At 43.6% G+C, this 23,083-nt stretch overlaps 1 protein-coding gene across 1 annotated transcript in view; it reads left to right on the top strand.

The window, feature by feature from the left end:
* The first annotated feature begins 10,861 nt into the window (after nt 1-10,861).
* Nucleotides 10,862-23,083, top strand: part of ATRAID (all-trans retinoic acid-induced differentiation factor) — a 19,439-nt gene continuing 7,217 nt past the window's right edge. The window contains exons 1-2 of the mRNA XM_006880594.1: nt 10,862-11,031; nt 11,686-11,807. Coding sequence (XP_006880656.1) covers nt 10,933-11,031; nt 11,686-11,807 — 221 coding nt within the window. The 5' untranslated portion in view covers nt 10,862-10,932. The remainder of the gene's footprint in view (nt 11,032-11,685; nt 11,808-23,083) is intronic.

Below are 23,083 nucleotides of genomic sequence, written 5' to 3'. Positions count from 1 at the left end.
GACCATAACTTTGTTGACCACTGATCACCAGTGGGGTTATCACTATGTTGTTATGGTGCCACTGAGTCACTTGCAACACACAGTGATGCTATTACAACAGCCCTGAACTCTGCTCTATTCTGAGCCAATCTTACTGTCTCTGACACACCTATCCCCATTACCCCAGTCATTGAATCAATCCATCTCATTGAGGGACTTCCTCTCTTGCACTGTCCCTCCACGCTCCCAAGCATGATTTCCCTCATTAAGGACTGGTCCTTCCTTGCAACATGCTCAAAGTATCTTAGACGAAGCCTCAGCCTCCAAGGAGTCTGGTTTCATCCTCTCTAGGTCAAATCTGTTTGTTCTCTTACCAGTCCATGGTATACCGAATACTCTTCTCCAGCACCACAGCTCAAAGGCATTAATTCTCCTATCATCCCTACTCACCATCCAGCTTTCTGATGCACAGCAAGTAATTGAGAAGACCATGGCCTAGATCAGGCATACCTCAGCCTCCAGACTGACATCATTGTTCTTCAATACTCTGGTGGGGTCCCTGACAGGAGACTTTCCCAATGAAGTTCGTGTTTTGATTTCCTAGCTGTGTGGTACTAGAGATATTGTAGCTGATGTTAGATGGATCTTGGCTGAAAGCAGGGAATACCAGAGGAATGTCTATCTGTGTTTCATTGACTATGCAAAGGCATTTGACTGTGTAGATCATAACAAACTATGGCTGACTCTGAGAAGAATGGGAATCCCAGAACACTTGATCATTCTAATGCGAAACTTATACTTGGACCAGGAGGCAGTCGTCAGAACAGAGCAAGGGAACACTGCATGGTTCAAAATTGGGAAGGGCGTACGCCAGGGATGCATCCTATCTCCATACCTTTTCAACCTATATGCAGAACAGATTATCCGGGAGGCTGGGCTCTATGAGGAGAAATGTGGGGTCAAGATTGGTGGACGATTTATCAACAATCTGTGTTATGCGGATGACACAACCCTGCTTGCTGAAACTCAGGAGGACCTGAAGCGCCTGGTGCAGAATGTCAAGGACTGCAGCCTACAACATGGATTGAGGCTAAATGTCAAGAAGACAAAGATTCTCACCACTGGACCAATTGGCAGCATCAGGATGGATGGTGAAGAGATTGAGATTGTACACAGCTTTAGTTTGCTTGGCTCCATAGTCAACAGTCTTGGCACCAGCAGCCAGGAAATTAAAAGGCGCATTGCCATAGGAAAGTCTGCTGTTAGGGACCTCTCTAACGTGCTGAAGAGCAATGGTGTCTCTTTGGAGACTAAGGTGCGTCTGATACAGGCCATGGTCTTCGCAATCAACTGTTAGGCATCAGAGAGTTGGACAATGACCAAGGAGGATAGAAGGAGAATTGATGCCTTTGAGCTGTGGTGCTGGAGAAGAGTATTGAGAATACCATGGACTGCTAGGAAAACAAACAGATTTGTCCTGGAAAGGGTTAAACTGGGTGGCTCCTTGGAGGCAAGGATTCTGAGGCTCCGTCTAACATACTTTGGACATGTTGTGAGGAGAGACCGGTCCTTAGGGACATCATGCTTGGGAGGGTGGAGGGACAGCGCAGGAGAGGAAGGCCCTCTATGAGGTGGATTGATTCAGTGACTGGGATAATTGGGATGGGAGTGTCAGAGACAGTGCGATTGGCACAGGACAGAGCGGAGTTTAGGGCTGTTGTACACAGGGTTGCTATGAGTTGCAGGCGACTCGACGGCACATAACAACAACAACAGCTGCTGGTACCAGGAGTGTTGATTGTGGAGCCAAGCAAACAGAAACTGTAAACAATCTCAATCTCTTTACCATCTACCATGATGATGCCAATTAGCCCAGTGGTGAGATTCTTTGTTTTCTTGATGTTAAGCTTCAATCCATATTGAAGGCTGCAGTTCTTGACCCTCTGCCGTCAGTGATTCAGGTCCTCTCCAGTTTCAGCAAGCAGGGTTGCATCATCTGCATAATGCAGGTTGTCGATGCATCTTCTTCCAATCATGATGACACGTTCCTCCTGATAGAGCCCAGCCTACTAGATGGTCTGTTCCACATATAGATTGAAACGGTAGAGAGATGTACATCCTTCCCAATTTTGTTTCCTTGCTCTGTTTTAATGACTGACTCCAAGCCCAAGTATAGGTTTCATATAAGCACAATCAAGTGTTCTGGGATTCCTATGGGAAGCCAAATTTCACACTAAATATTTGTAATAAACCGAATGCTACTTCAGGTTATGAGAGAGGCTGACACAAGCTGGAATTAACCCTGAAGCACTAAGGCAATCCTTAAATGTTTACAGTGGTAGACACTAAGGCAATCATTGTTTACAGGATTCTTGTATGGTATTTGCAAACTCCTCACTCTTGAGTCATGTACAAGGTTTTCAATAGAAAGAGCTTAGCTTTGTTTGAATTGAATTCTCTTGGTGACTTGCTCCCTGGCAATTTTCAATAAAGACACAGGGTAGCTCAGGTTGGCCCTGTGTTGTTCGAGAACTGCTTACCCCCCTGCTTTTACACTCTCAGTTTACTTATACATTCTTTGTGTTTTGTCTTGGCCTTTGCATAGTCAATGAAACACAGACATTCCTCTGGTACCCTCTGCTTTCAGCCAAGATTCATCTAACATTAGCTACAATATCCCTACTACCACAGCCCCTTCTAAACCCAGCCTGCACATCTGGTGCAGTTCTTTGTTGATGTGCTCTTCCAGTTGTTTGGGGAATTTTCAGCAGAATCTTGCTTGCATGGTATTAATGATATTGTTTGATGTTCTACACTCGGTCGAGTCACTTTTCTTTGGAATGGGAACAAATACAGATCTCTTCCAGTCAGTGGGCCAAGTAGTTGTACTCCAGATTTCTCTGCACAACAGGGTCAAATGTCATTCTCTGCTACCTTAGGCCATCCCCTCCATCTTCCCCAGCACCACCTAGTAAGCCCTGCCTCCTCCTTCCTAGTTCCCGCTACCTGTTACACCATTGTCAATGATTGGCAGATCAGGAAGGGTAAGAGGGTTCAAAAGTTACATGCAAAGCAGGGTAATGTGCTAGAGCAGGGGTTAAGAGTTAGTATTACAGGACTACATTAATGAGAAACAAACCAACCAAAGAGAGTGAGCCAACACTCACCTACAGAAGTAATCCCTGTTCTGAGGCAGACTGGTCTGGACAAGCTGAATCTGAAGGTGAGCAGAGGTTGAGGGTCTTGCTTGGCAAGAAGTTGAGCTGAGACTGGGAACTGTGAGAAGAATGAAACTCCACAGCTCTTTATATTGGCCCTTCTAGAAACCAATCCCTAAGATCCAAATGGCCTTATCAGAGGAGGTAGGACTCTATGGGTTTCAACCCAGCCCTGCCCTAGAGGCAGGGAGCTGGCACTAAGCAGCATTCCTAAAAGGATTAAATTTTTGCCTAAGTCTCATTTAGCTGGATGCTGGAGATGAAAAATGAAGAGAGAAATCAGAAATATTATTTTTTTATTTTGGCACTAGAAATGCTCACTAAAAAAAACACTCTTACTCTCAAAAGAGCAAGGATAGAATCACTGTATCTCATTATGTAAATAATTCTTCCATGATCACTTTCATTACAAAGACAAGGGAATGAAATCCCAGTCAGTTCAAGATCCTTTTCTAAAACCAACCAATTGTTGTCAAAGGTTAAATTGCCTCCACCTAGAACTGATCCCCCAACAATTCTATATTTATTTATTTATACTTTCCATTTATACCATTTTTTTTTTTCAGAACCAATATCCAGGGGTCCTTAATGCTGTGAGGGAAGAGTACCAGAGAATGACATGCATTTATCTAGTCTAATATGGTGAGTGTGAATATTTTTAAATTGTAAAACATTTATTGTGATTTTACAGACAGGTTGGGCTTTCACTCATTCATTGTTGTACATTTTCCTCCCTCCTCCAGTTTACTTTGCAATACATCTTTTCATACAGTTCTCACATAGTTCTTCCCCTCATCTGTTTGTTCCAAGGCAGTGCATTATCTATCCACTCTTTTCCTATTCTATCCCAAACTCTTATATCAGTCCTATTTTATAACAATATTTTGACATCTACTGTGCAATTTAGTAATGTGCTGAATATATTAAAAACATTAATAAGTACTGAAAAGAGTAATGAAACCATTTTGAAAATAATGTCCTAGGTCAAGCCCTTTCCACAAACTCGCTTAAGGAAATTGAGATTTACAGAAGTTAAAGGACTTCAGCAAGATGACATAGCATGTCTCCATCAAAGGATAAACAGGTAAGAAACTACATTCACACAATGAAGTATTATGCAACACTAGACAAAAAAATTCACAAACACTACATGTTGTTGTTACGTGCCCTTGAGTCGCTTGCAACCCTATGTACAACAGCCCTAAACCCTGCTCTATCCTTTGCCAATGGCATTGTCTCCGACATACCCACCCCATTACCCCAGTCACTGAATCAATCCACCTCATAGAGGGTCTTCCCCTCTTGTGCCATCCCTCCACCCTCCCAAGCATAATGTCCCTCTCCAAGGAACAGTCCTTCCTTACAACATGTTCAAAGTATGTCAGACGAAGCCCTGGAATCCTTGCCTCCAAGGAGCAATCTGGTTTAACCCTCCCAGGATGAATCTGGTTTTTTCCCTAGCAGTCCATGGTACCCTCAATACTCTTCTCCAGCACCACAGCTCAAAGACATCAATTCTCCTTCTATCCTCCTTAGACACTGTCTAACTCTCTCCCGCATAACAAGTGATTGCAAAGACCATGGCCTGTATCAGATGTACCTTAGTCTCCAGAGAGACACCACTGCTCTTCAGTACTTGGGAGAAGTCCCTAACAGCAGACTTTTCCATTGCAATATGTCTTCCCCCCCCCATTTTTATTAGTTTATTTTTCATTTCAATGAACATCTACAGAGATTTTGGAATTCCATTCATTCATTGTTGCACCCTTCTCCCCGCCCGGCCCCCCCCCCCCCGTTTGCTCCTCTCCCCAGAAAGCAAAAGAAAAACTCCCTCATTGGTACACAATTCCCCCGGCACTAAGAGCATCTACTGTGGAGCCAAGCAGACTAAAGTTGTTAACAATCTCAATCTCTTCACCATGCCAATTGATCCAGTGGTGAGAATCTTTGTCTTCTTGACACTGAGCCTCAATTCATATTGAAGGCTGCAGTCCTTAACCCTCTGCAGCAAGTGCTTCAGGTCCTCCTCAGTTTCAGCAAGCATGTGTCATCTGCATAATGCAGCCTGTTCTGCATACAGGCTGAAAAGGTATGGAAATAGAACACATCCCTGACGTACACCCTTCCCAATTTTGAACCATGCAGTGTTGCCTTGCTCTGTTCTGACGACTGCCTCCTGGTCCAAGTATAGGTTTCTCATTAGCATGATCAAGTGTTCTGGGATTCCCATTCTTCTGAGTCAGCCAAAGTGTGTTATGATCCACACACTCAAACACCTTTGCATAATCAATGAAACACAGATAGACATTCCTCTGGTACTCCCTGCTTTCAACTAAGATCCATCTAATATCAGCCACAATATCCCTAGTTCCAGGACCCCTTCTAAACCTAGCCTGGACTTCTGGCAGTTCTCTGCTGATGTGCTGTTCCAGTCATTTTTGGATACTCGTCAGGAGAATCTTGCTTGCATGTGAAATCGATGATATTGCTCTATAATTTCCACACTCTGTTGGGTCACCCTTCTTTGGGATGGGAACAAATACAGATCTCTTTCAGTCAGTTGGCCAACTGGCTGTTCTCCAGATTTTTGGCACAACTTGGTGAGCACATCCAGGGCAGCATCTGTTAGCTGAAGTACATCAACTGGTATACCATCTATTTCTGGGGCCTTATTTTTTTGCTATTTCCTTCAAAGCAGCTTGAACTTCTTCCTTCATCACCATAGGCTCTTGCTCATATGTTATTTCATTAAATTCTTCTGTATCTACCAATTCTTTTCGATACAGTGACTCAATATATTCTTTTCATCTTTTAATACTTCCTGGATCATTTAATATTCTGCCTAAAGCATCCTTGATTATAGCAACTTGAGGTTTGAATTTGTTCTTCAATTCCTTGAGCTTAAGAAATGCTGAACATGTTCGGCCCTTTTGATTTTCTGACTCCAACTCCCTGCCCATTTCATTGTAATATTTTGCTTTGTCATCCCGTGCTGCCTTTTGGAATCTTCTACTCAGCTCTTTAGTATCTTGAATTCTTCCTTGTGTTTTGGCTTCTCTGCACTCCAGTTCAATATTCAGAGTTTCTTCTGACATCCATTTTGGTCTTTTTTTTCTCTTCTGTCTTTGTAATGACCGTTTGCACACGTCCTGGATGATTTGATACCTTTGACATCCTCCAATAACTCATTTGGTCTTCGCTCATTAGTGTTCAAGGCCTCAAACCTGTTCCTGAGATGGTTCTGAAATTCAGGTGGGATGAACTCAAAGTCATATTTTGGTTCCCGTGGATTCGGTTTAATTTTCCTCAGCTTCAACTTGAACTTGTTTATCAGTAGTTGGTGGTCTGTTCCACAATCAGCTCTTGGCCTAGTTTTCATAGCTGATATTGAGCTTCTCCAGCAGTTCTTTCCACAGATGTAATCGATCTGATTCCTATGCATACCATCCGGTGAAATTAATGTGTATAACCTGCATTTATGTTTCCTATAAAACATATACGCAATGACTAAGTCATTGGTTGTGCAAAATTCAATCATTCTATCTCCAGCTTCATTTCTGCCACCAAGTCCATGTTTTCCAACTAGTGATTCTTTGTGCAGGCAGAATAGGGGCCAGCCAATAGAGAAGGGGGGCACGCGATGGACTGGGTAATGGGACAGGACACAGGACTTTGCCCCACCCACAGGTTAACAAAAGGACTAAGGCTGTGCCAAAATCTATACACCAGTTCTACAGGACACATCACCCTTGCATTACCAGCATAAGGAATTGTCAGCAGCTGACAATCACAGAAGCCAAGAAAGCTTCACATACAAGCTATCAGATCAAGGGTTGGACAATGGAAGATAAATGCTGAAGGGAGTGGGTAGAAGTGAAGGGGTATTCTGGTGGAGGGTGGAGCTGGGAAATAAGAGGGTCAAGACACTGGGCCAAGGGCAGGAACAACACTGTAACTAAAGGTTAACTGCATAATGAGAGGTATATCTTTCACTTTTCTACAAATTGCTTGTCTGTCTGATACTTCTCTAAATCTGAAGATTCAGATTAAGACAGACTAGGAAGAAGGACTGGCCATCCACTTCCAAAATAGCAGGCCTCTGAAAACCCTATGTACAACAGAACACACGTAGACTAACAGAAAGGGCAACTGAGGTAGAGCTTTCAAGTATGGAAATACAAAGGAAGAGGAACAGTTCTAAGCAGACATTAGTGATTGGAACATGGAATGTGAGAACCATGAATGTAGGAAAATTAGATATTGTTAAGAAAGAAATGGAACGCATAAATATTGATATACTAGGCGTTGGTGAGATAAGATGGACCGGCATGGGGTATTTCGAGTCAGAAGATCATATATTACTCCAGAGATGAAAAGGCAAGAAAAAATGGGGTTGCTTTCATAGTTAAAAAAGTAATTTCGAGATCCATCTTGAAGTACAACACTGTGAGTGACAGGATAATATCCATAAAAGGAAGTCCACTGAATACCACTCTCATTCAGATATATGCACCAACAACCAGAAACACTACATAACATAGATTAATCTAGTGGGCATTAAACTACAAATCAGTAACAAAAGGAATACCATGGTAGAAGATCACCACTACAAAAAGTTAAGTCATTTACATATAGATACAATCATTCTTGGATACCAGGGATGAGGAGGAATAGGGAAGTAAAAATTGATAAGCTAAGTGAAGTGAAAGGCAATGTATGTTTTAATCCATAAATTAGTTACACTAATTGTCTGGCCAGAACCAAGGTCAAAGGGAGAACAAAGGATTCAAGGAATGTCAACATGTTAACAAAGGGGGTGAACAACCTCCCTCATCAGATTAAAACTACCATGGAGTGCCCCACTCTTACCTCCTTAAACCACAATGGGATGTCCCTCCCTAAACACCCTCACTATAAAACCTGCCAAAAAAAAATCCCCCCCTCAAAACACCCCACCCTGCCCTAATCCACTTCAGGGCGAGGTATTTCCCTGGTCTGTCCCTCTGCCTGTTTCTCTCTCTGTAGACCAAGGAATCCCTCCTGGAAGACCCCTTAATAAAGTTTCTTTAGCTTCCTTTCTTTCTCTGGTCCCTTCCTTGAGTCCTTGCATTTACATCCAGTGCGAAGACCTAACATTAACTGATTGTAATGAATGTTATAAAACAAAGTATATGAATAATCAAATGGAAAACCAGTATGATTTGTAAACTTTCACTCAAACAAAAAACATGTAATTAAAAAATAAAGATCATATAGCATGATACAAAACAAGGAAGCAAGTGTAATGCTGGATCTCATGCTTTACTCTGAGCCAGGGCAGTAGAAGCGGGTTAACTGCAGTCAGTCATTCATGGAACTGAGTTTAGACTTCAGCTAATCTAGAGATTACTTGTGCTCTTGATCTCTTTTCAGCCTCTCCCACACTGTGCACTTGGCCAGATGTTGTGTAGTTGGCAAGATAGAAAGCCCTATCTTGGTGACACAGTCCAAACCTGAACTCTGACCTTCCTAAAGCCCATGAACAGAAAAAGAAGAGCTGACAATGATTGAGATCCTGTTCTGCAGAGTAACAGATGTCAGTCTCTGAACAACATTCCCAAAAAGCTACTCTGGTAAAGACATCCTGGGTCTTTGAAAAGGCAACTTAGCCTGACTCTTCTTTGGCAAATGTTTACTGCTATGATAAAGGTGATGTGAACTATTGTGAAGATGAGACAGGAACTGCTGCAGGCAAATAATTTGCAAACTTTTAAAATAGATGGGCAGGGAGCTCTGGTGGCCTAGTGGCAAGAAGCTGCACTGAAATCCCAGAGGCGTGCGGTTTGAATCCACCAGATGCTTTCCTGGAGAAGGAGAGGTAATCTCCACTTGTACTAGTCAGATCTGATTTGACAGTACACACAAAAAATAATAAAATAAAATTAAAATAAAAAAAATATATAGATGAACAGGTGATCAGTGGAAAGAAGTTCCAGAATAGACTGGGAGTACACAATGCCCAGAAACAGAGATAGTCTACTTCTGAAAGGGAATCCTTGGGGCAGTCTTTAGGGAGTTGTGCTGCTAGCCCAAAGTGGCCTCACAGGTGTTTCAAATCCACCCGCAGCTCTGCTAATGCAAGTTAGGCAATCTCTTCCAGTGTGATTTATAGCCTCCTTAAACCTGCGGGAGAGTGAACTCTGAGTCAGTTCCAACATAACAATGAAGTTTCAGGGCTTCCTGATAGAAGGTATTTACATGTGATGAAAGAAGTTTTCTGGATAGTGCAAGAATGTGAAGGCCAGGAAAGAGGGAAAATGGCTGACCTAGTAACAAGGACTTCACTGGGCACAATTCTAAGAAGAAGCCAGTGGCTTTCTAAAAACTCTATACTGACCCCATGAACTTACATTGTCCTCAGAGCCAAAGTGAGAGTTGAGTTGGCCTCTAAAACCAAAACACACTGGGCACCACCAGCAGTCTGTGGGGCACCCCTCAAAAATGCCTACACAAAGGGCAGAGACACTTTTTGTTCCCCCTTCCCCATCTTTCACTTTAGTCACACTCTGCAGTAGATTGCCATAACTCCTAACAGTCCATTAAAAAGATGTCTTTCAAATATCTATGCCTAGAATTCTCCATGCTCTGAAAAGCTTCAGGGATCTTTTAACTACCAACATCTTCGAAATACCATTTAAGATGTCAGATACCTGGTGGTATTTGAAAGGGGTCAAATATATAAGGAAGCAGGGAAATGTGGGCTGTTTGCCTCTGTTAGCTTTGATGTGCTCTTGCCTGGCCAAAATCACAACAATATTCATTTCCCCCAGCAGTGGGGCAACCCAGAGCACCCTGGGGCTAACATTCTCCCTTCCCCTTACCTTGTGGCTCAGCCAGGGCTAAGGTCCTTTCAGTCTTCCTGGGATTATCATTGCTCACTCTTTCTGGGAAGGCAAAAGCAGGTGAGGAGTTAGGGAAGTGTGCATTCCGTCCCCATCTCCTCCTAGCCAGGGTTCAGGGACGCCGCGCGATCTCAGGACTGAAGGGAAGGGGACTGGGTGCCCGCAGCGTCCTCAGGCTCGTCTCTTCTGTCCGACTCTTCCCTTCATTCCTCGCCCTTCCACCACTCTTACTTTTTCTTTCTGGGTTTCCCTCCTCTTCAGTGTGGAGTGCCCACACGACCACCTAGCTGTTGGTCCCGCAGACCTTCCCGAGTCCCATGCGGAGGGCGGCTCGCTCCGCCCCTCTCCTTTCCCAAGGCCAGCACCTGCCTCACTGTCCCTCTACGAAGTGTCTACACTCCCACCAGCTCCCGCACAGCCCACCTGTAGGCTTTCCACACGTGGGTCCCGCAGCGGCCGGAGAGTCACCGCAGCATTTGAACTGGGTGACATCTGGCTCCGCCCACTGCCCGCCCCGGCCGCCATGTTTACTGAGGGAAGATGGAATAGTCTCGGAGCCTCTGAGACGGGATCACGACGTAGAGGCTCCTTAGATGTAGGGTCGAAGGAGTCCGTAAGCCGCTCAAAGGAGCCGAGAGGCAGGGAGAGAAGAAGGTTTTTCTCATAGGAGAGAAAAAGAAATGGAGCCAAGTGATCTTCCCCAGGAGGATTGAGGGAGCACGCAGTAAAGCGCAGACCAACACTACCTTCCTGGGCTGACCCAGTCACGCCCCCGAGCGTGGGCGTGACGCACGAGGGGCGGAGCTACGGGCTCAGGTTTCTCCAGTTGCTGAGATGCACCGAGGCTCCGGAAAATGGCGCTTCGCAGGCCGGGTACCACTGCGAACCTGTTGCCCTGTGCTGCCGCCCTGATCCTCGCTCTGGGCGTGGAGAGGGTTTTGGCGCTACCCGAGGTACAGGAACAACTTAAGAGGTGGCGCCGAAGCAGAATTGCTAGCAAGCCGATGTATTGCTTTCACGCCCTGCTCCCGGGATTTGGTCCCTTAGGCCTCGTCCGGCTCCGGCTCCGGGCTCTAGTCCCACCGGGCTGACTCACCAGCGATCACGATAACTCTGTGCAGGCCTCCCTCCCGGCGCCCCCGCCCTGCCTACCTTGAAAGACCTTTGAAATGTGACCTTCTCTTAATCTTTGAAGAGCTTGATGTTAATATTTCAATAGACGAGTTTTCTGACCATTCTAAACTGTCCACACGGGAACGCTGGATTTTGTGCGGCAGCTGGGCTGGACTGTTTGTAACGCTTGATGAGGTTTTTCTGTACCTTGTTCTTTTACACCAGGCTGAACCCGACCTCTCGGATTGGGAAGTCACTGGAAAGGGCATAATAAACATGCTTCAAAGATAATCTTTGGGTGGGGACTGGAAATAAAAGATCTTAGGTGCCCTGATTTACATTTAGAAAAGAAATGTCCTAGTCGCACTTGAAAAAGGTAGAACTTGAGCCCCTTCCTTGCCTATTATGAGAGGAAGCCTGGGAAAGTGTTAATTCTTGAACTCCTTTTGGCTTTTCTTTCTAGGGTCATCTTAATAGTCTTCTCTCTTCTGCAGATATGTATCCAGTGTCCAGGGACTGTGCAAAATTTGTCCGAAGTGGCTCTTTTTTGTCAGCAGACTCCGAAGCTAATATTAAGTGCCCGCTGCTGCCTGAATCAGAAGGGCACCATCTTGGGGTGAGAAAGGAAAAGCTATCCCAGGTTTTGGGGGGAGGGAGGAACGGTGGACAGTTTTCAGAAGTAGACGCTATAGATTCCACAAGGCTTGCTTGATAGATTTGTCATAAGTACTGGCATTCCTCTTGGCACTGTGGGCTGAACATGGATCTGCTGACAAAGGTCAAATCCTGGGAGAAAGGTGAAGGAATCTGCATCTGTCAAGCATTACAACCTCAAAAGCGCCAGAGAGGCAGTTCTATTCTGTCCTATAGGGTATCTGTGAATTGGAATTGAGGCCATGGTGGTGGATTTTTGTTTTTTCTTTTCTTGTTTTGGCAACATGGGTTACATTATCAGACTTTGAATCTGTATATCATACATAAAGACTTCAAAACAACAAAAGTTAAAAATGCCTTTGTAGATAAGTGAGGCTGCTGGAGCCAGACCTTCTGGGAAGGTCAGATTGGACAAAAAAAAAATGGAAATAATGTTGGAAAGCAGGTGGGACCAGTCTGTAGGAGATATCGATTGCCTAATTCATTGATGAATTGTATGTCAGTTTAAAGACTTGCCATGTACTTGATAAAAGTCTTCGTGTTTTCAGTTGCTTCCTATGAATCTGAAAGTTGAACAGTGAATAAGGCTGACAGAAAAAGAGTCAGTGCCTTTGAATTGTGGTGTTGGTGAAGATTATTGAATAGAAGGTGGACTGCCATAACAGCAAGTAAATCTGTCTTGAAGGAAGTACAACCAGAGTGCTTCTTAGAAGCAAGTATGGCTTTAGGCTTATTTTCAAGAGAAACATCATGTTTGGAAAGGAAGAGGATCAGAGAAAGAAGAAAATCCTCAATGAGATGGACTGACGTAGTGACTGCCACAGTGGGCTTGAGCATGACAGAAATCTTGAGGATAATGCAGGATCGAACAAGTTTCAGATCTGTTGTTACAGGGTTGTTGTGAATCACAGTCAACTTGATGGCTTCTAACACAACAGTGTCTCATTTTTGGCAAGGCAACAGTCTTGTAGTCCTTTTCTAGTTTAAGGCACATAAAAAGAAAACAGCAGCTTGCTTATGTTTTTGTTTTTATTCTTTTCCTTGTAAATTTTTCCCACTTTAAAAAGTGGGTTTTTTTAAAGATCTTGTTCTTTTGTTTATTATCAAGTTTTTGTATCATTCACTGTATTTCTCCATGAAATTCTCCCCTTACCCTCCAAGATAGTGATCGTGTGTGTGTGTGTGTGTGTGTGACTTTAAAAAGAAGTCAAAGTACCTACATTTTAATAATTTCTTGACATGGTAAAAGATTTTTACATTATGATCCAAGAGTGATAGGGTGAAGAGAAAGGATGGAGAAAAAATTAAACAAAAAAGGAAACTGGGAAACACATGGCAGGAGGAAGGGCTTTAGGCTAGAAGGGATCTGGAGGGTGGATAGGAGCACTGCCCATCTAAAATGCAGTGGTTTGTTACTGAGTACTACTCACGGGAAGACAACGTCCTGACAACAAACTGGGGTCTGATACAGGATGACAACAAAAGTTGTAACAGTAAATGCTACCTCTGGGGGGAATTCCAGGTAAGATGAGGCAGAAGTAAAGGACCACCATAGACATGACCACCATGACCAAGCCAGCTTTATTAAGCCAGACTTTAGAGGAGCTCAGTGTGTTTGCATGAGAAGAGCAGCAATGGGAAATGCAAGGGTGCTTTTATACAATAACAGGAGTTGGATATGAGGCCACTGGGCAGGAATGGTACAAAGGGAGCTTTCCTTGGTAAGAAGGAATGGAGCAGAACAACCTGTTTCTAAGTAGACCTTTAAACTGCAAAGCATACAGGGACAGGTTCTCCAGGTGTGACCTAACATTCCACATTTTGTGGACAGGAGTGGGGAGAAGCGAGCAAAGGACAGTTTTGACTTTGTGAGTAGAACAATAACAGGATGGCTTTTAGATGCAAACTAGTAGTGGCTCAGGAAATTGCTGCCATGTGTTCTTGCAAAAGCTTTTGGAGCCAGTTTATGGCAAGGGATTATAAGGAGGCCTAGACAAATAGAAAGGGAGATGGCATGAGGATACAAGACAATAGGGTTGAAGGGGCCCATGCAGTTCTGGATGAAGCAGGGCAATTAGCTGAGTCTTGGTTTTTTGATACCTTCTCAGACAATTCTGGACTTGTTAGTGTAAAAGCCACAGTCTTTTTTTCAAGGAAGGTACAGAGTCCACCTTTGTGGCGTACGGTCAAGTGCTCTTCTGTTTTGAAGGAGTATTCCTGCTAAGGAATCAATTTGATCTTGTAAGACAGTCATTGTTGTACCACCTTTCTGAAGGTAGTGGGTTATTACTGGAACTGATGGATGGAAGCACCTAATAGCAGGGAGATTCTGAATTTTAAAAGGATGAGAGTGAGGACTGGTGTCCAGATGAGACGGCCAGGTTAGGTTAGTGTCACCAGGAAGGAAATGTCTGTAGAGGCAAAGGAAACAGGAGGAATGAGGAATGTTTGAAGACAGGTGGCAGTCCAGTTGCTTGGGAGGTATGTGAGTACATGGATCGCGCAGAGGAGGACAAGTCCTTCTGGTGCAAGGCAGCCTATGCCAAAGTAGGGGCCGGAGTGTATTAGAATATTGCTTTCTTTTATAGGATTTAAAGGAAGAGGCCAATATAGCTGTGTTAAGGGTTTGAAAAGGAGAGCTCTGAATGGTAGATGGAAAAGGTCTTTTTTGTATGAGCTTTAGAGATGGATGATGGATTAAAATGCATGAGGAATTGGTTAATAACAAGAGTTAACAGTCAGTTTGTTGAAAAGGAGAGGAGAGGCTTAAGAGTAATATAGTGAGGCTAGAAGTTTGTCTTTGGCAAAAAGCAGATGGGATCATAGTTGTATTGATGGGTGTGCTAAGTAAGGAAGAGTGTCTGATAGTAAAAGGGAGGGTTAGAATTTATCCATGATGTGCCCGAGGCTGAGCTTTCTGCTTGAGAGTTAATTATAGACAATGCTGAGGGGTTAGGGGTATATTGGCACAGTTCAGGTTCAAGTGTTCTGACTGATGTGCCCAAAGGGAGAGGGAAATTGTCTTGAGATACAGAAAGCAGCCCATGTTTTAGAAAGAAGGTGGCTGTATTACCGAGTTTTAGAGGGTTTGATGTAGAGGAAGGTAGTGCTGTGAATTATTGGAAGAAGCTAGGAAGGGAGTCTGTAGCAAACTTAAAGGTGTTGGCACTAGAATCAGAAGGTCTGTAATTATAACAGATAGGTTCTCTTTTCCAGGAGGATCAATATATGACTGCTGGTGTGCTTACCCATAGGCAGAAAGGGCTAACATGCCACTCTGTATTGGAAGTGAGTATGCATACCTAGCAGGAGGTGAGGGTAGGATTGCCTGGTACAGTAATTTTGAGAAACTGTTTATGAGGAGTATTATAGGAATTGAGGGATTGAAAGAGGTTGGCATGATCCAGGAAGATAGAAGGCGAACAAAAGGAGCTTCATGGAGGTCGTATATTGCTAGTTCTCTTGAGTTTCATTTTTGTGGGTCCTGTAAGAGAATAAGGATATGGAGATGAAGTAGCTAGCTTTAGGGCTGAAATGTGTACTCATCAGAGGTGATTATCTAGTTTTGCAACTCTTGTGGTGGTGAGTATGCTTCCTGTCCATGAAAGGTCTTGTCCATAATGGGGAGAGTACATTGTTTTGTTTCTGCTATAAATACACCCAACTCATTCTCTGGGTACAGCAATGAGTGTTGAGAAATGGGTTCCTCCAAGGAGGTAGTGGGTGAAGATTTTGTAGCTCCTGGCTTAGCCAGTTTATCGGCTGGGTTATGTGCATATGTAACGTGACTGTCATCTGTTTGATGCCCATGACAATGGAGGATCATGGCTTGTTGGGATAAGAGGGTGTTCTCTGAGAGCAGTTTGATGCAATGTGCCTTGAGGCCTGGGGATCCCTTTTAAGTTAGGAAACGATGTCATTGCCAGATTTGTACATGTGAATAGATGATATGATAGGTATGTTTGGCATCTATGTAAATATTAATTATCTGGTTATTTTGATAGGCTTAGGGCTCATGTTAGGGCTATAAGTTCTGCTTGTTATGAGGTGGTTTGGGGGGTCGAGAGCCTTGGCCTTGATAATGAAGAGGAGAAGTTTGTAGTTATATTGGAGGATAGCATAACCTGCAGAAGGAAGAGTAGAATGTCCTTTTGCAGAACTGCCACCTATGAACTCTTCAGAAGTAGATGGGATGGGTGTATCTTATAGGTGGTAGAAGTAAGTGTGAGATTGAGTGTCTCTAGACAAGAATGCATGTCTGAGGAGGGAGACACTTCCAGATTTTCAGATAACAGAGTAGTGGGATTGAGGGTTTTGCAGAGATGGGGCTCTGCTGGCCTAGTGGGAAGGAGCGGCACTGGAATCACAGAGGTATGTGGTTCAAATCCACCAGCTGCTCCAAAGGAGAAGGATGGACAGTCTCTTCCAGTGTGATTTACTGTCTCTGAAAACCCTCTGGAAGGCCAGCTCTTGGTTGGTTCCAGCTCAACAGCTTACAATAACAACAACAAACACTATATCTGGCTGGATGAGCTGGGAATAAAGGATTTGGGTTTGTGAAAGAGAAATAGATTGAAGAGCTTGATGGCTTTGGAGGTCATAAAAAGGGTATGAGATCCAGGTTTGGATAGAAGTTCATTTTTTGGGCTTCTGATATTGAGGGCAGCTGTGATTAATAATTGTACACACAGGGGCCAGGCCAAGTAGACTTGGTTGAGCTGTTTTGAAAATATAATTGTCTGGGTTTTGGGTTCATATCACAGATGCAATAATAAAATTTCTCACTCTTTTCTATCCGCCTGCTGATGGCAGCCAAGATCGAATAGGGGAATACAGAAATTACCAAACATAGAAATCATAAACCATTCACTCTGTAAGAGGATGGGAAATGTTTAAAAAGAAAATATGCTATAGGTAAAAAAAGAATCAGCAGCAGTTTGGGTTAGGACTCCAAGGGCTTGCCCCTTAGAGCAAAAGATAAAAGAGTTTATTGAGGGTTTGGGAGGGAAAGAGTTGGGGCTTGTTGAAGAAGAATTTCTAATTGCTGAATGGGTTTGTTTTTTTGGGTTTTTTTTTTGACTGGATTTTTTGATGTCAGAGATGTGCAGAGGCTCAGATGGATTTCCTTTGCTAGCTTCTTATGAGAGTGATAGAGAAGTTGGGAATCCAAATCCTGAAGTAACAGGTGAGGCCTAGGAAGGAATGCAGTGTGTCTTTGTTTATGGTAAGGGGAGATCTTATATAACCTGTTTTTGGTTGGTTGGGATTTGACTCATGCTGAGGGTTAAGAGGAGCCTAAATATGTAACGTGTTATTGAGCTATTTAAGTCTTACTTTTTGTGACTCAGTATCCCCAGGATGATGGCACAGTTAGCAGTTGCATTGTGTGCATGTGGTTGTCAGCTGGTGTGAAGCTACATAGAAGGGGGTCATCAGTGAACTGAATTAGAGTACTAGATGTAAGACACAGGAAGAGGAGGTCCTTTTGGAGGGCGTGGCTAAAGTAGTGGAGCCTTTCTCTGAGCCCTTGGGGCAAACAGTTCAGGTTAGTTGAGTGGCCATGTGTGTGTATCAGGGTCTTCTTAAGTGAAGACAGAGATTTCTGGAGTTAGTAAAGAAGGATGAAAAAAAGGCATCTTTGAGGTTTAGAACAGTGAACAGAGCTGTTGGGGGGGGCGGTATCTGAGATAGGAGAGTGTAGGGATTTGGACAACTGGATATGTGATTCATTTTTCAGAGATTTGGACTAAACAAAAAGAGTCATTGGGTTTTTACAGCTAAAATAGAGGTATTATGAGATGAATATGCTAGACAGATGAAGGAGCCACAGATTGCAGCAGCCTAGTGATAGTGGGTTTTAGTTCAGTTCCACTTTGCAGGGTGAGGGGCTACTGGGGAAAGTTGACAATGCAATAAGGATCTGAACTGGATCATGGTGGTGGTTGTTGTTTGGTGCCGCCGAGTTGTAGACGACTCATATGAACGAAAGGCCTGAGCACTGTTCGTACATAGAGTTTCTGGAGGCAAGCCATTTCGGAAGTAGATGCTGCTCCTGCTTCCAGGCTTGTTTTAGTCGGGAAGCTCCAGCCAACACTGTCCACCATGGGTACCCATTAGGAAGCAATAACTGAATAATCAGTATCTCAAATTTGGGAGTTTGCTGGGAGAAAAGGACGTTTGGGTGTCAAAGGAAGTAGGAAAAAAGGTCTTTTTGATGTAAAATAAGTTGGGCAGTTTCAGTCAGTGTAGGGATGAAAAGAGAGGCTTTGAATTTATGCAGCAGGTCCCTTCCCAAGAGAGGAATGGGACAATTAGGCAACACTAAAAGTTGAGGTGAGTGTGATATTACCAAAGGTACAATATAAAGGTGTGTCTGTAAAGGTTGTTCAGGGATGCCTTTCATGCCTACAGCAGAGATAGAAGATTTTGAAAGAGGTCCTGAGAATTTAAAAAGGACAGACAGGTTTGCCCTGGTATTGATTAGGTAGGAGATAGGCTTTCCAGATACAGTCGTGGTGGTTCTAGGCTCTGAGGACTCATTGCTAGTGGTGGCAGTAGAACATGGGCTCATCAGTCAGGGCTGAGCATGGGAAATGCAGCTGGATTAGGCTGACACCAAGCGAGGGGATGTCTCTTTTGGGGCAGTCTATCTTTCGTTTCCCCATTTTCCACATTCTGGACAAGACTTCGTTGGGGTCCTCAAACTTGACCAGGTTCTTGCCCAGTGCCCTTCTTGGCCGCAGTGAAAACTGGTCAAGCATGTGGTAAATGAATTGCCAAATGAACTCTCTCTCTCCAAGGTGAGGATGGGAGTGAGAATATAAGAGAGATAATTCCATGTAAACTGGTAAGCTTGCAGAGAAATTCTTTACAGAACTTCTTGAGGTTCTGATAAGGAGCCAGGTTTGGTTTCTATCTGGAAGATATCTGCAATGGTAAATGGGACATGTACTTTTATAGGACCTTCCATCCCTGCAGTTTCCCAAAGGTAGAGGTGGAGGCAATGACTGGAGGTTTTTTACCTGGTGGCTAGCAGGGAGAAGGAGGAGGGAAGGGTGGAAGAGTTAGGTATGGGGCCAGAGGGAATGGTCAGGGTAGAGAAGTGGGAGGGGGAGGAGGGGTCAGAAAGAAGGGGGATCATCTGCAATATCAGAGTCTAAGGTAGAAATTAAGAGTGGTAACTGGGCAGAGGGCTGTCAAGCAAGAGAACTTGGTAGGGGGTACAGTTTTGACAGAGGGATGATCAGACCCTAAGGACAAAGATGGCTTGAAGGTAGGGGACTTCTGACCACTTGCCATTTCGTTGTAAGAAATTGTTTAAGTCAGTGAGACTTTAGGGCCAAAGAACCCAAATTTAGGCCACTGTGTTTGATTATCCAGTTTATAAAGTGTTCACATAAAGGTGGAGAGGCAAATAAGGTTTTAGGCTTTATGTCTGGGGATAGCCCTAGATTTGAGAGATTTTATTTAAAAGGCAGCCTAGGGAACTGTCTAGAGGGAATTTAGAGGACTGTTCTCCCAATGTTGTTTTTGTAGTAGGAGAGGATCGGGGAACACTCAGGGCAGTCCACTAGGTATCCCTGAAGGAGAGTCAAGGTTTCAAATGGTGGTAAGTGGTGAAGAAAATTGACATCTCGATATTTCTTATCCATTTTTGTCCACTCTTGTTCCAAACAAGAGGGACAGTGGTGTGTCTTTAGCCTTAGTGTCTACAGTAGAGAGACAGAAGTTCAAGTCTTAGCATGTGGAATTTTTCTCTGGTGTGGTATGTATAGAGAGAAGTGTCAGCTGGGTTGGAGGTCACGATTTGGTGTAAGAGTCCTTTTAGAGAAATAAGGAGAGAGATAGAGGATTAGGACTAGGTCCCTTATGGTATAAGCCTGCCGACATTTAAGTGACTTAGTCACTAAACCTTAGGAGGGAGGAGAGTCCCTTTGAGCTGTTTCTACAAGGGGCTTTCTCACCTAGTCCAACAGATTAGAAGATTCTGGAGGGGTGAGCTGCTGCTGGCCACTGTGTCTGAGGTAGTGAGGGTCTACCTCTCTCTACTCCCACATTCTAGCACCAGAATGTAGGTAAGACAAGGGCAAAAGAAAGGACCACCAGAGACTAGATGTTTACAACCAAGCCAGTTTAGTTAAGCCAGGCTCCAGAGAGGCTCAACCTGGTTTCATGAGAAGAGCAGCGAAGAAAAATGCAGGAGTGCTTTTGGAAGTTGGAAGTTGGATTACAATAACAGGAATTGGAGGGGCAGGAGCCTGGGCAGGAATGGCATACAGGGAGTTTCCTTGGTAAGAGGGGATGGGGCAGTTTCTGAGTACACTGCGAAACAAGTAGGGGATGATTCTGCAGTTATGACCTAATAGTACCAGTATGACTTTTTCCTCTTTTTACAAAAGTCTGCTATATGTGTTAGTCCATCCAATTAATTCCTTAGCCCTCAGAGCTTGTCGCTATACTTTCTTTTGAAAATCCACTTATTCTGTGGCTTTAGCTAAAACCACCATGTTGGGATCTCCCAAAGCAAAAGCCTTTTTCATGTTTTTTGGTATCTCTCCAAGTTCTAGATAAATAAGAATATTTCAATTTAGTATTAAATATTTCCTTTGGAATACTACTTCGTCTTTACTTCAGACTTTCAAAAAACAAATTTTTTCCCAAGATCTCCTCTCCCGTTGTTGGATGTACTGACTTTAAAAAACTGCATTTATAACTCTTGTTGCCCTCAGTTCAAACAATAATTTAGGCAGTTGATATCTACTCCAGAGTGTTCTCAATTTGCCTTTCAAACATCATTTCCAATTTTTTCTCCAATCCGGTCTTCTAAGAAGGTCTAGCTCCAGCAGACTCACTTATCTACCAAGATATTCTAACTTTTGTTTCTTTGTTGTTTTGGAGAGCCTCTTTCCTTCACCTAAGGAGCTCTAGCAGCATGGCCCATAGAATGGTCCATTGCTAACCAAAAGGTCTCTGGTAGTTCAGGTCTACCAAGTAGTTCCTTCAGAGAAAGATAGACACAGTCTCCTCCCACTAAGATTTATAATCTTGAGAAACTGAATTGGAGGATTGCGATGAGTTTAAATTGATTCTATGAGAGTTCTTTTCTTTACCTAGAATTCTCTTCTCCCAAAACAAATTAGGATATACCTGTCCTTCGATTTCATCATCTTTCACAAATAGTCCTCGAAAAAGTGTAGCCAGAGTGTTCCTTAGAGGCAAGGTTAGGGAAGCTTCATTCTCACATACTTTGGGCATCTTGTTGGGAAGGACTATTCCTTGGAAAGAAACATGTTTGGAAAGGTGGAGGATCAGCAAGGGCTGTGTGGGGATGGCCATATCTGACCTTTGCAAACTTTACAAAGGGGACCTGCCCCATCAACAGCATCAATCTATCACAAAACCAACTCCCATGAGGTTAGAGATGTCTCCCACACTCCCTTACCTCATTCTACTTATCTCAACACTGATCTTACTGCTTTATTGGGTCCAAAAGCTGATGCTCACAGACCACACAGAACCATATTGGGAAAGTTAAAAGGTTATAATACAAATTAATAGCAGAGTGCAGTCAGGACAGCTTCCAAAATGTGCTCACAGGCACCTCATCCTTGAGTCTTGCACCTTATGGTCAGTGTTCCAAAGTTCTCAGTCTTGCCAATATTGGCTTCTTCCCATTCCTCAGTTGTCCAACAAACTTGGGCAAAGGCTTTTAGCTTAGCTATTGTTCTGTCCGTGGAAGGTAGAAGTCAGCTCCATTTCATCTTAGGTCTCTCTAGTCCTCTGCTTCAGTGATGGCTGCTACTGCCATCTGTGTAATTAGAGCAAAAATTTCTGGACCTGAGGATGTGTTATATTCTCTTGCTTCTTCAGTGCGGGGAAGATCTCCTCTCTCTGTTGTTGGATGTACTCAATTTAATGGTGAGGCTAGCCAATCCCCTTGTGGATAGGCTAACATACCTATTTACATATTCCTGCCTATCCACATGGCAAAATCAAATTCAGTGGGGAGGAAAGCCATCTTGAATAATAAACTCTACAGAGAAGAAGGGACAGCGCAGGAGGGGAAGACCCTCTATGAGATGGATTGATTCGGTGACTGGGGTAATCGGGATGGGTGTGTCAGAGGCGGTGCGGTTGGCGCAGGATAGAGCAGGGTTTAGAGCTGTTGTGCATAGGGTCGCTATGAGTCGGAAACGACTCGATGGCACATAACAACAACAACAACACAGAGAAGAAGACTCTCAATGAGATGCATTGACATAGTTACTGCAGCAATGGACTCCAATGATGAGGATGGCACAGGATAGTACAGGGAACAAATGTGTTGTTCATAGAGTCAGCAGCACCTAACAACAACAACAACTTAATCCCAGAGCAATAGTTTCTTTGACTTCCTGTCATCTTTAATAGGGAGCTTTGGTGGACTAGTGGTAAGAAGCTGTGATACCAACCAAAAGTCACACTGTTTGAATCTACCAGATGCTCTGTGAGATAAAGATGGGCACTCTCCTCCTGTGTGATTTATAACTTACTGCTTCAGAATACCGACCATAGGGTCAGCTGACTCGATTGAGATAACAACATGCTCTTTAATGTCTATGCTACTCAAATGTATTTATATAATGTTACGTTATTTCTTGTTTATTCTAATTTTACATGTCTATTGATTTTCTTCTTGATGATTTTCTTGTTCCTCTACTAAATTGTCTTTGGGCATGTGGCTAGGAAGGACCGATCCTTGGAGAAGGACATCATGCACAGAAGGGTAGAGGGACAGCACAGGCGAGGAAGATCCCAAATGAGATGGACTGATAAAGTAACTACGGCAATGGGGGTAGACGTGTAGCAGTCAGTCAGACTGGCTCAGGACAGGACAGGCTTCGGAGCTGTTGTATATAGGGTTGCTGTGCATTGTAGGCCATTTGACAGCACATAACAACAACTACTACTAAATTGTAAGCTATTTGAAAGCTAAGATACTGGGTTATACTTTTTCATACATATGTGTGTGTATGTCTTCAGTGATTTTTAAAATTTTTTTTTAAGTGTGTGTATGTGTGTGTGTGTGTGTGTACACCTCCAAATTGGATCTGATTAGTACAGGAGGAGATTGTCCCTCCTTCTCCAGCAGAACATGTGGTGAATTTAAACTGCTCACCTCTGGGATTGCAGTGCAGCTTCTTGCCACTAGGCTACCAGAGCTTGCCAAATTTTTTAAAATTTTAATTGAGATTTTAG

This window comes from Elephantulus edwardii, unplaced genomic scaffold (genome assembly GCF_000299155.1).
Source record: "Elephantulus edwardii isolate Elephantulus edwardi_28Jun2011 unplaced genomic scaffold, EleEdw1.0 scaffold00009, whole genome shotgun sequence".
Lineage (NCBI taxonomy): Eukaryota > Metazoa > Chordata > Mammalia > Macroscelidea > Macroscelididae > Elephantulus > Elephantulus edwardii.
Note: the sequence above shows the minus strand (reverse complement) of the source record. Positions and strands in the feature narration are given on the sequence as shown.